At 38.7% G+C, this 13099-nt stretch overlaps 1 protein-coding gene across 23 annotated transcripts in view; it reads right to left on the bottom strand.

Annotated features, from left to right (window-relative positions):
* Positions 1-13099, bottom strand: part of PKHD1 (PKHD1 ciliary IPT domain containing fibrocystin/polyductin) — a 623301-nt gene that overhangs the window by 404534 nt on the left and 205668 nt on the right. For all 23 annotated transcript variants that reach the window (XM_029242351.1, XM_029242350.1, XM_029242348.1 and 20 more), the window contains 2 exons: positions 7881-8016; positions 4881-5127 (listed from right to left, as the gene is read on the bottom strand). In XM_029242351.1, the coding sequence (XP_029098184.1) occupies positions 4881-5127; positions 7881-8016 (383 nt within the window). The remainder of the gene's footprint in view (positions 1-4880; positions 5128-7880; positions 8017-13099) is intronic.

The raw sequence follows: 13099 nt of genomic DNA, 5'->3' as shown, positions 1-13099 counted from the left end.
CTTGTAAACTCTTTTAATTTCCCCCACATTCAATTCAGTACATAATTGGAAGACAGATCAAGGCTTGATTTACTGACATTTGAATAAATCTATGTCAACTGAAGGAGCTGTAGAGTGCTCTAAACCAAAAAACAAATAATTCCCAGATGGTAATTGTGAAAGTTCATTCTCATTCCCCCCATCACAATTCTATGCATCTATACCACCAGGAAAAGAAAAGGATTGCAAATGTACGCAAACTGCTGATTCGGTGGGTGGGGTAGGGGCAGAGTGGAGAAGAAATCAGCTGTTAAAATAAATCATCTGATCAACTGACAGCCCCGGGCAAGCAAAAGCCCAGAAGACATTATGAAAGGATATTCTTAAGTATTTGATGTTGCTAGGAATTTTAGAAACAAAGACTGAGGATAGTATTTTAATCCTGGATCTTCTAAAGAAAAGTTAAGGGCTGTGGACTCCTCATAAATATGTCCTAAGAGAGAAATGGACAATAAGGACACTACAGGAAGATTTGGGGGAGTCCACAATTTCTTAAATGATATTCATTTATTCAATACTAATTTTATTGAGTCACTATATGTTCAACATGGTACTGGGCACCATAATACAAACAAACAGAAAACCCTATCCTTGCCCTACTTACCATGTATGAGGAGGGAGGGGCAATTTATAAAGCTATGTAGGAGCTATGAGTATTGGTTAGAGCAAGTATAGAGAGCCAGCACACAGCAGGGATACAAAAGCTGTACAGAAGGCTCGGGGAAGCTTACCAGAGAAAACAACCTTCATGTTGAGTTCATGGAAGCTGAGCCTTACGGGCTGAAAAGCACAAAGAAGTTGAGTATGGCTGAGGCATAAAATGCAGGGAAGGGAGGGCAGAGCATTGAGAAATGATGCTAGAAGTACAAACAGGAGCAGGTCATGAAGTGCCCACAAGACATTACAAATGGCAGGCTTTCATCGGGAGGCACTGGGAAACCTTGACAAAGTTTCTACAAAGAAATGCATGGATGGCAAGACCAGATCCGATCTACAAAGCCTCAAAAAGTTTAAGAATGGCATCACAGCAAGGTGGCAAGCTAAGAGGCTGTTGTGGTTATACAGGTGGGAAGCAGTGTCAACCTGGACTAGAGTAGCTGGGAAGGAGAGAAGTAGAAAAACTCAGGAGAGATTTTTTAGGAGATAAAATGGGCTGGACTTGGTAGGTGATTTCTGTGAGGAATAAGTAAGAAGATGAGTCAAGGATGACTCCCATCTCTGGTTTAGATATAACTGAATCAGTTGTCTGAACACCCAGAGATTCTGAACACCGAGGGAGGAATAGGTCCGAGGAATAAAGACCATACGTTCAGTTTTGACAAGTTGAGTTTGAGATGGCTGTTGAATACTCTAGTGGAAATACTGAAAGCATAGTTGCTCAACGGAAATATAATACAAGCCATAAATGCAGGCCGCAGATAGAATCTTAAATTTTATTGTAGCCACATTGAAAAATTTAAAAGAAACAGGTGAAATTAATTTTAATAATATATTTAACCCAATATATTCAAAACTTATCATTTCAACGTAAGCAATATAAACAAATTGTTGAGCTCTCTTACATTCTTTTTTTTCATAAAAAGTCTTAGAAATAAGGTGTATAGGTTAAACTTATGGCACATCTCCATTTGGGCGAGCCACATTTTACGTGTTCAGTAGCCACCTGTGGTGAGTGACTTCAATACTGCGCAGGGCAGATTGGATAAATGGATCTGGAATTCAATAAAGCGATGTAGACTGGAGGAAAAAAATCTAGAATCAACAGTGACTGTTAACTGAGGCTGTGGAATAATCCAGATCACTTGGGAAGAGCATGACGTGCGAGGAAAGCTTCTCACAGAACCCTAAGGAACACTAGCATTTAAGGGGCAGGGAGACGAACTTACAAAGGAGGTCTAGAAGGAGCTCACAGAAATCCACTGGTGAGATGATCCTCATTCCAGGTAATTTATCTCTAGACATAAGAAATGTGGGATCAGTAAATCCAGGAACTGATTTCTGGAATGTGAGGCACGTTGCCATTATGAGGCCTCTACAGGAAACGTGCCTGACATTTTTCTGAAATGAGGTCCTGACTTACACTGATAGGGCTAATGCTTTCCAGTCTTATCAGGAAGGATGGGGTTGGGAGAATGAGATTGGAAGCCAGGAAAGGAACGCTATGCTGAGTACCTGTGGCCCCTAAAGAAAGCACGTTTTTAGAACTGGCAAGTGAGAGGGAACTCACCCAAACCAAGCGTGTCATCATTTTAACAAAACAGAAACTAGACTCTGCCTTGTAGAGGGTGGGAATCTTTCCTTCACCTAAATATTAAACATTATTACCAACTTCAAACATTTTTAAGCCTCAGTCAACCCAACTGCAAGGTCAAGTCAGAGGAAGGTACAAAACCAGAAATGCCACAGTGTAAGCACCCATCACTCTTGGAAAAGGTAGTGAGGGGAGGTCGCCAATGTCAAACAAGGAACTTATAGTGAACATGAACCAGAAGGAGCCTCCAAGGAGGAGATCACACTCCAAACACTCGGTTGCTGGTTAGGGGGCAGAGGTGCCCCATTAAACAGCTGTGCAGCCCTCACGCCTTGCCCTCTGGGGACCTGGGCTGAGGGAGGCAGGAGGAGGCTAAGAGTTGAAAGGGAAGAGGGCAGGGTCCTTGTGCCACATCAGATCTTCATCAACATGCAACCCCAAAAGATGGGGACCGTGAGAGCTTTGTAAATCAACTCTTAGGGTGCGTGCTCCAGGGCAAATAGCACAACAAATTAATCCTTTCTCCATGAAATGCAGCAAAGTTTGTATCTACGCAGAATTCAAATTGCTCATTAGCTCTGACATGTTCCTAATGAGGTTATAATGCTCTGGGACAGAGATCAAGTCACTGAACACAAATAGTTGAGGATAGAATCCTGGAAAGCTCAAGTTAGAAAGACCTTAGGGCAGTGCTTCTAAACCTTGAGTATAAATCCCCTGTGGGTCCTGACTCAGAACGTCTGCGGGTGAGTCTGAGATTCCCAAGTCTAATCCCAGACCACAATGATGCACTCTGACTAGCAAGGCCTTCGAGATCATCTAACCCAACCACCTTACCCTAGAGATGAGGACATGAAGGCTAAGAGGCTCATAACTGGGAGTGTGCTAAGACTCCCCTGGGGCGAATTTGGGGTCATTGAGCACTTGTCCGCAGACCTGTGAATCAACCTGAAAATGTTTAAATAGAAGCCTAGGGAGTAGGGTGACCAACCAACCTGGTTTTCTCAAGACTGAAGGGGTTTCTGGGACACGAGGTTTTCTATTTTAAAACCAAGAAAATTACAAACAAACCAAGGCAAGTTTTTCACCCCAGTAGGAGTCTTTTGAATCTACTTAGAATACAGTATCAGGATTATTATCTTTTTGACCTTGTCAGTCCCTGAGTGCTGGGATCATGACCTGCTGCCTAGGTAAGCACCTAATTATCCTGTCCGAAGATTCTCCAAGAGCAGATGTTCAGAGGATTACACCTGCAGAGCCTTCTAATGCCGCTAAACGCCTCTGTAAGACACAGTCTCCCAGTAGGTCTCCAAGTAAGGCATAAAAAAGGAATATCAACAACACAGAGAAGTCAATATCATGCAAGCACAGAATGTTCTTTTTAACTACATAAATCTATTTTAATTTTCCTCATTTGGAAAAAACGCATATAAGAAATAAATCGCTAACTTTAATAAAGCTCAAAATGCTCATTAAAAACATCTTTGTTAAAATCACTAAAATGATAAAAATCAGGATGCATTCCTAAGGATGAAAAGAAAAGGCATGCTCTGCAAAATCCAAATGATTAGAAATGAAAATATATCCCTCCACATTGTTATTTTACTCGCTGGAATTGGGTCCATTAACATTAGATAGAATAATAAACAGTTTGAAAAGCAAAAGTGGAGCATTTTCAGATGATTCAATGCTAGCAGGGTATTTTATTACTAAGGTGTCTAAAACAGCATGTCAAGATATTGATGCCATATGCGTTCAGAATGCAGACTTAGTGCAATCCTGACCATATAGGCTCACTCTCTGGAGTTTACCTGTTTAAATAAGATGCCAGCATGATCTGGCTGAAGCACTTGACTTAATATTCATGCAGTTAGGACACAAAACAAAAGGAAAGAAGTGTGGCTAAATGTATATAATGCATTTGAAATAGGTAAAAGATAGAACCCTGGACACTCAGCAATCTTTACCTGGAAATTAAAGAGGGCAGAAGCAATCCTATTATGCATTATAAACAGCCCAGGTGCTGACCTAATGGTAGTCTGGGTAGCATAACCAAGGAGTCCTTGCTCCAATATCAATAGGAAATGTATTGTACAAATGCAATAGTTCGTGAAATTAACAAGGAAAATGAACTGGGGTGAAGCAACTTTGCAAGTCATAGGGAGGCATCAGCAATTGCTTCTCTGGAGCATACTGAACACCTAAAAAGAGCTCAGGGGGACTAGGTGTACATAAATGAGAATGGACATTACTGGAATTTTTAATAATCCTCTTAATTTAAATATATTTCAAATTCTCTGTTGGTTGCAAGTCTTTTCAAGAGGAAGCTATTAGCTCAAAATGCCAATAAGAGGTCAAGGGCTATGAGACCTGGTCCATTGTTATTGAAAGTTAGCTGCCATTTGAATCAGTCTAAAACTACCGTAAACTTATGATTTGACAGTTGTCAAAATTATCCCCACGTCACTTTTGTAGAACTAAATACTTCCGAAAGATTCCAGAAAACAATTTCGCTTCTATAAATATCAACAGCATGGATGATATATGCATGTGCATTGACAAGCCAAAATGTAGAGTTAATTCAACTTACAAACCAATAGACATACGATGAAAGAGAACATTTTCCTCACAGACACTTCCATGGACAAGCTGACTGAAGCTGGCCTTGACCAAACAAGAAGCTGGAAGGGTTTCCATAGAAGCAAGAACGTGACTTCTATTTTTCCCGGACAGAGACCCATCCAAGTCTTCCAAAATTGCTGCATGAGGAAATGGAAACGCTACCAAGTTTGGAGAGTTTGTAAACTTCAACTGGTTGGTCTTGACAGTAAATCCACCTATAAATTGGAAGAAAGACTGTGATGCAGTGACACCAAAGAATATGATCACAAATGGCAACTGAACTCACGGGGATATTTTCAGTATTCTAAATTGCATATTTATAGTTTTACAATCCACTCAATTTATTCAAGAAAAAAAAATCCTAGGTGTTGACTATATGCCAGGCTCTGTGCTATGTACTGGAGAGAGAGGGAAACAAGAACAGTAGTGGCACTGCCCTCATGCAGCCTGTATTCTAGGGCAAGGATTCTCAACCAGGGGTGGTTTGCCCTCCAGGGGACATTTGGCACCACTTGCAATCATTTTTGGCTGTCACAACTGGGTGGATGGCAGGGCTACGAGCATCTGGTGGGTAGCGGCAAGGATGAGGCTAAACATTCTATAATGCACAGGACAGTTCCCACAAGAAAAAGTTATCCAGGGACTTCCCTGGTGGTCCAGTGGTTAAGACTCCGTGCTTCCACTGCAGGGGGTGCGGGTTCCATCCCTGGTCCGGGAACTAAGATCCCCCATGCTGCTCTGTGCAGCCAAAAAAAAAGTTATCCAACCCCAAATGCCATAGTGCCAAGGGTGAGAAATTGTGGTCTAGTGGGAAATGATGACACATAACATTAATTGACTAATTATTAAATACTAAAATTGCTGTGGGTTAGTCTCTCCATCTTTCTGCTCTAGTTCTTCTATGGCAAACCGAACCCCACTTTTTATGAGATTTATACTTTAATCATTTACTCTCAAAAGCAATATTCAATCAATCACGTGGGTAGATAGTAATAGTAACATTTTTCAAATACTAGCTCTAGGGCTACACTTCTTAGCAGGGTTTCCCTCATGCCACCTCCATGTGATTCACTGTGATTCTGTTGCCAGTCCAGTTGCCCAGGAAAAAACGATGGCAGTGGTCTAATACTCACCTTCCTGTCATTAAAATTTAAAAATTCAGTACACATCTCTTAGTATATATGCTACCATATTACCATCTTATATACCTTATAAAATACACCAAAAAAGGAAAATTTTAAAATAAAATATTGATACAAAGAGAGGCCCTAATGCTTTCATTCTCATCCCAGTAGAGTCCATGGACTGAATTGTCACACATTCAAGATGCCACGATTCCACCTCTGGCAACTTCTGTAGTTCATCTAATACCACAAGCAGCTCTACAATTCAGTTATACTGGATTTCTTTGCAATTCCCCAATCATAACTTGCTCTTTGGAATTTTTTTTGCATATGCTGTTTCTAATACGTAGAAACTTTTCTCTGCCTATTCCTCCTTGCAAACTTCTCTTCACCTTTCTAAATCCTGCTCCAGGCACTCTATGATGAAATCTTACCTGACCCCTTACCTTGCTCCCCTCACTGACCTTGTTCAATCCTCTAGTACTGGACTTATCACACTATTACAATCGCTGGCTTAGACATTTATTTTAGTGCCTAGATGGAGAGTACGCTGGAAGACAAGAACTATGTGTTTTTCATCTCTGCACTGCCCAGTTCCTTAAACCGAACCTGGACTAGACAATTTTTAAACAAATGAAGGAGATGGCTCCGCCAAGACCATCCAGTGGGAAGAGATTAGAGCTCATAAGGAGCAGGGTGCTTTTTTTTCAGTGTCTTATGAATGATATGAAACAGTGAAGCTATTAAATGACTGAGGAATTATGATTTGAAGTGATTGCCATAAGGCATTTTTTATTCCCATTATTATTTCTACAATCTTAAACTCAGATGCCACCCAAGTAAAAACAATATTTGGCTCTGCCTATGGCGGGGGGGGCGGGGGGAGGCAGAAAAAAGCACAGTGGAAACTTGCTGATTATTCATTTAATTAAAAAAACAAACAATTATCTAAATTGGTGATTCAAACCACAAGAGCATATTTACTTGAATCACTTGTTTTGTCTGTATACAATGATCAAATCAACTAGATTGCTCTCTGCTTCTTTTCACCTTGGCCCATGAGTTCTCCAAGGTATTTCTCACTGCCTCTGAGGTGTGGTTAACAAGTGGACAAGAATTCCTATGGTGCATACAACAAGTCTTGGGCTGTTGCAAACATAAAGTACCTGAACTCTGGCTCTTTCAGGAAAGCTTGCATGTGTGTTAGTTTATATCCATATGTCTATCCGTCCAGTTCCATTCATTGATTTAATCAATGAACCTACTGGGCATCAGGCTACTAGTTACTAATGATAAAACTCTGAGCAAAAGAGATGTGATCAGATATAGAGAACAAACTGGTGGCTAGGTTGGGGCAAGATGGGGGAGGGGCTCAAGAGGGACAAACTAGTATGTATAAAATAAATAAGCTACAAGGATATATCGTAGAGCCCAGGAAATATAGCCAATATTTCATAATAACTTTAAATGGAGTATAATCCATAAAAATATTGAATCACTATGTTGTACACCTGAAACTAACTGTAAATCAACTCTACTTCAATAAAAGAGAGAAAGAAAGATGTGATCCCTGCCTTTATGAAGTTGAGAGTCCAGCAGAGACATGGCACCATAGTCACAGAGTGTGATAGGCACCATATAGGGAAAGACTGGGGAGCTGCAGGCGCCACATTGGGAGCACCTGGCCTCCTCTAGAATTTCTCTTAGGAGATTTGAGCAGCAGTTTCAACTAATGCAATCTTATAACTAAAAGAAACAATGAGTCACAACGGCTTTTGCCACTATTTATCACATTTATATGAGTACTCGCCTTATTCACTATCTATCTTATCTACTTAACTTACCCTGTCCTCGGGAACAGCCTGAACAGGTCCTGATGGCCACACAGTCAGTGAGATCAAAATTCACAAAGGTTGTGTTAGACACTGTCAGTTCCCACCTTTTGGGAGTTTTGATCCCAGCTGACATACACAGGCTTCCCTGTGATTTAGAAGGGGAACAAAAGGGAAGAAAAATAAGGGGACTGGCCACATGAAATACAATTTTAATACATGAATAAAAACAATTAAGTGAATAAAAAGACAAACTACAGACTGGGAAAAATATTTGCAAATCAAATATATGACAAAGGATCACAATGAAATATGCTACACACCTGTTAGATGGCTAAATGAAAAACTCGTGACCGTACCAAGTGCTGATGAGGAAAAGAAATAAATGAACCTCTCATACATTGCTGGTGGAAATGCAAAATGGTACAACCACTTTGGAAAATAGTATGGCACTTTCTTACAAAATTAAACATACTCTTAACATTGACCTAACAACTCAACTCCTAAGTGTTTACCTTAGAGAAATGAAAACTTATGTTCATACAAAACCCTTACACAAATGGTTAAAACAGTTTTCTTTGTAGTCAATCACCAAATCTGGAAACAACTCAAATGTCCTTCAACAAATGAGTAGGTAAACCTGTGGTAGATCCCTATAGTGGAATACTGCCCCACAATAACAAGGAATAAAATACAAGTTAGATAAATACTAAAGGATTCGGGAACAAAAGAAGCCAGTCTCAAAAGGTTACATACTATCTTATTCCATTTATATGATTGTTGAAAAGAAAAAACTATAGTGACAGAGAATACATTAGTGACCTCCGAGGGGTTAGACATGAGAAGAGGATGTGGCTACAGAAACGGAGTCAGAGGGAGGTTTTTTCAGGCTGATGCAACTGTTCTGTATCTTGATTGTGGTGTTGGTAGTTACAGAAATCTACACATACGTTAAAATTTATAGAATTGTATATCAAAAGTCCATTTTACTGTATGTTAATATAAAAATAAATAGTAAAAAGTCTAAAAAGAAACAAAAACTGCTTCCAGGATTTTCCACAAAATCTCTTCAACAGACTCCATCTAATCAAGCTGTTAGTGCTTCACTGTTCTGCTGCTAAAGATAATTGTCTGTCTGAGGATCACCAGAAATTGTCAAGGGTCTCCAGCATGGAAGACAGTGATAAAAAGAAACAAACAGAAGAAAACAAACCCAGTGGAGACAAAGCCAGTATAGAAATCAGAAGAAAACTTAAAAACTATCATTAATAACATCAGAGAAATAAGAATATCGTGTGCATGAAACAAGAAGAAGCCTAAAAAGGAATTTTTCGGAAAAGAAAAAGAGAACAAAAACAGGAGAGCAGTAATAATAAATTCAATAGAAAAAATGAAATAACTTAGAAAGTAGGATAAAAAGGCAGTGGGGCAGTGGGAAATCAGAGAGAAAATTAAGAAGATTAGATAAGTAATTTAGAGAGCCAATATCCGAATAATAATACTTTCAAGAAAAAGGAAAATATATAGGAGATAAGTATCAAAGAAATGTGAAGGAAACTTCCCAGAAGGAAAGGATATGATTTTCCACAGTGAAAAGTCTGGCCCAGAGCCTAATACAGTGGTTAGAAGAAAAAGCCACACAGCAAGGTACACCATATTGAAATTGCAAAATACCAGGGACAAGAGCGAGACCCTAAAAATCTCCAAAGAGGAAAAATTAATAGGTTACATATAAAAGACCTAGAATTAGAGTATCTAAAAACTCATTTCTTTTTGCAAAGTGATTCGGCATATATATATGGTTTTTTAAATTATTTTCCATTATGGTTTATCACAGGATATTGAATATAGTTCTCTGTGCTATAGAGTAAGACCTTGCTGTTTATCCATCCTATATATATATACATAATGGTTTGCACAGAGTATCTAAAAACTCTTTAACCTCAAGACTAGAAGCTAGGAGACAATGAAGAATTGCCTTCAAAACGTCAAGGCAAAATGAACTACAACCTAGTAGTCTATAGCCACAACCTTCCAAGAAGGGGGTCTCCATTTGTAGGTCAAAGTCTTTAACTTCCACAGACCCCCAGTTAGTTAAGAAAGTTACTGCAGGCTAATAAAATGAGAATTAAATCAGAAAGGAGGGAGACAGGGGAATCAGGAACAAGAGTTCCAATATTACAGAGACATGAAGAAAATCTCCAGAATGTTGGTCAAGAGAAATTCCAAGACCTAGCTATGAAACCCTTCTCTCACACTGCTGGTACAAGTTTAAATACTTGTAATTGTTGTTTGTCGTTTGGCATCGGCCACTAAAGCTGAAGGGATATACTCTGAGCCAGCAATTTTACAATCTGGCACATGTCCAACAGAAATGCATGCTTGTGAACACCAAGAGACATATACAAGATTGTTCATAACATCTTTCTCTGTAATAACCTAAAACTGGAAACAAGCAAATGTGCATCAAGAGCAACATAGCTTTAAAAAATTGTGATAGAGTCCATAAAGTGGAATACTACGTAACAATGGGAAGAATAAATGATTGCAACATATAAAAACATGGATGAATCTCACAGACAATGTTATGCCAAAGAAGCCAGGCACAGAAGAGTTACACGATTTATGATTCCATTTATATAAAGTTCAAAAACAGATTTGAAATTAACCTATGTCTGAGAAGTCTAAATAATGGTTCTCCTTTGGCTCGGGGGCTGGGGGTTGGGTTAACTGGGAGCAGGCATGAAGGGGTTTCAGAGGAATTGGTGATGTCCTATTTCTAGATCTGGGTGGTATGCACGTGGTTTTTGCTTTATAAAAATTCATTGAGCTCTTCACTTGTGATTTGTGCACTTTTCCCCATAAACGTTATATTTCCATGAAACAATTTGTTTTAAAAGGTGGGACAATACTAGAGAAAAATAACGTATAAGATGGGAGGGTGAAGAAATAAGTTAGAGAAGTTTAAGGTCCTTGTATGGCTCATGTAATTAAGTGCCGATGTAATTAAGACTTTGTGAAGACGAGCAGGTGTGTCACAAGTTTAAGTCCAACGTGAACAATCATAACAGAATGAATAACGTTCGAATGAGTAAATATAAAAAAGATATTATTCAATGCAGGACAAATCAAGTTCCGAAAGCAGAAAAAAAGAACCATAGAACACAGGTTGCAAACTGAAAGCACGAAATAAGATGGTGGAAATAAATGCAAATATGTGGGAGACATCAGCATGTGGATGGTAATAACTGAAACCACTAGAGAAAATGAGATTTCTCCCAGGGAGAGCAAGTATATGGAGAGAAGAAGGGGCCCTACGATAGAATATAGACAAACAAAAAGATGAAAAGTCTGAACTGGGGAAGAGAAATCCACAAGTGAAGATGAGGAGTAACCCTGAGACAAATAGGAGAAAGAATGAAGCATCCCGCACAGCATCTGTCCGAATAAGACTTTTTTAAAAGTAGTATCATCTGCTTGAATTAATTACAATAACAACAAAAAGGCAACCATCCTACAGTTACTTCCAAAAAGAGGATGACCATAATTTACACCCAAATCAGGACATCCTGAAGAGTGTGAAAAGGGGTGCTAATTAGATGGAAGGCTAGGACCGCACAACAAACAAAACCACACAACCAATCTAGCATGTATAGTCATGGTTAGCGCACCTCCTTCTCTTGCATAATAAAGCCATCCTCATTGAAAATTATTCTACCCATCTCAGCAACAAGGTAATGCTGGGTATGAGGCATACACAAATATGCCTAAAGGAAAAAAAATCCTTTTTTCTTCCAGAGAAAACTTAGTTTTCTTCCAGAAACTAGTGTTTGTTTTAGAATAAGACTCACTGATAGCAGAAACTAACACAATATTGTAAAGCAATTATACTCTAATAAAGATGTTAAAAAAATTTTTTTTAATAAAAATAAATTTAAAAAGTCTCACTGATAATTGTGTGTCACCAATTTATACGTGGGTGGAAGGTCTAAGAATAGTTAAGCCAAATTCTCTGAAAATTTTAACTCCTAAAGAAATGGCAGGTTTGAAAGAAAGAGGCTAAAATCAGATTTCCACAACCACAGAGAGGTTTGGCATCCTCCTTTTAAAAAAAAAAAACAATTAACACAGTTTTATACAGCAATAAAGTGGTTCCCAAATAAATCTGAGCAATGTTGTGTTAACTAAAGATTCATAGATATTTTTCTTGTTTGTTTTTAACTCTAGAACTTTGTGAAGATTTTAAAGTGTCAATATGCAATGTGAGTTTCAGGGGATGGGAGGGATGGTAAACAGCATATCCTGTATGTAATTAACCTAAGAATCTTTCTTTTCTCAGAGTCTCTCTTGGGACCAGCCTTCAATGAAAAACACTTCAGAGAATACTGGAGTAGGCACTAATAAATGCTTATTGCCAAAGCCATTTTCCATATGTAATTAAACGAGTATTAGACCAGGCATGGGAAGATATCCAGGTGGTCCTAGCTCCACAATACTGGGCATGATTTTGGGCTATCATTTGACTCCCCAAAGCCTCCATTTCTTTACCTGTAAATTCAGGAGTTCTAACTAGACCAACTCTTAGGTAATATTTACCTCTAAAGTTGCATGGTTTTATGATTTGGATGCCTAATCAAGATCTAGACCTTTCCTAGAACAAGCTGTTTAACATTTTCCATCCAGGGACTTTGGTTCTGCACTTACTTGTTAGGAGACTCAGAAGCCCTCAGTTGCATTACCTTGCTGGTGAATCACACCCCAGGGGTGAGATTATTTTTTGTTATCTCATGATAAGCACCCTTTTGTCATAATCTATCTCTTAACTTATGTCACTCTCCCATGAATTATGATGTCTATTTAGCATCAGTTAGGATGTTGTGACATTGATTTGCCAGGACAGTTATTTACTCAGCTTGATGGGCATTTTATTTTTAGCATCTTCTCTATGGTTATTTCGGAGACATTTAAGGGCCTGGGTCAACCAGTATCACAGAATCTAAATCTGGGTCCCATGCTCTCTCAAAAACTATGCAACCTGAAAAGAAGAATAATCTCTCAAGGTGGTAATCCTTTCAGAGAAAAGGAAAAACTGGCAGGTATTTTCCCTCCTGAAAAGAATGGTTCAGAAGAGAAGTAATGAAGGAAGTTGGAGAATTAAATATAGGAAAATGTAGCTTAGTAAGAAAATGATTTTTTTACTCTTAATGTTTGTATCTATAGCTATGAAATAG

This window comes from Monodon monoceros, unplaced genomic scaffold (genome assembly GCF_005190385.1).
Source record: "Monodon monoceros isolate NGI ecotype Baffin Bay Population unplaced genomic scaffold, NGI_Narwhal_1 Super_Scaffold_3, whole genome shotgun sequence".
In the NCBI taxonomy this organism is placed as follows: domain Eukaryota; kingdom Metazoa; phylum Chordata; class Mammalia; order Artiodactyla; family Monodontidae; genus Monodon; species Monodon monoceros.
This window is presented reverse-complemented; position numbering and strand designations above follow the sequence as displayed.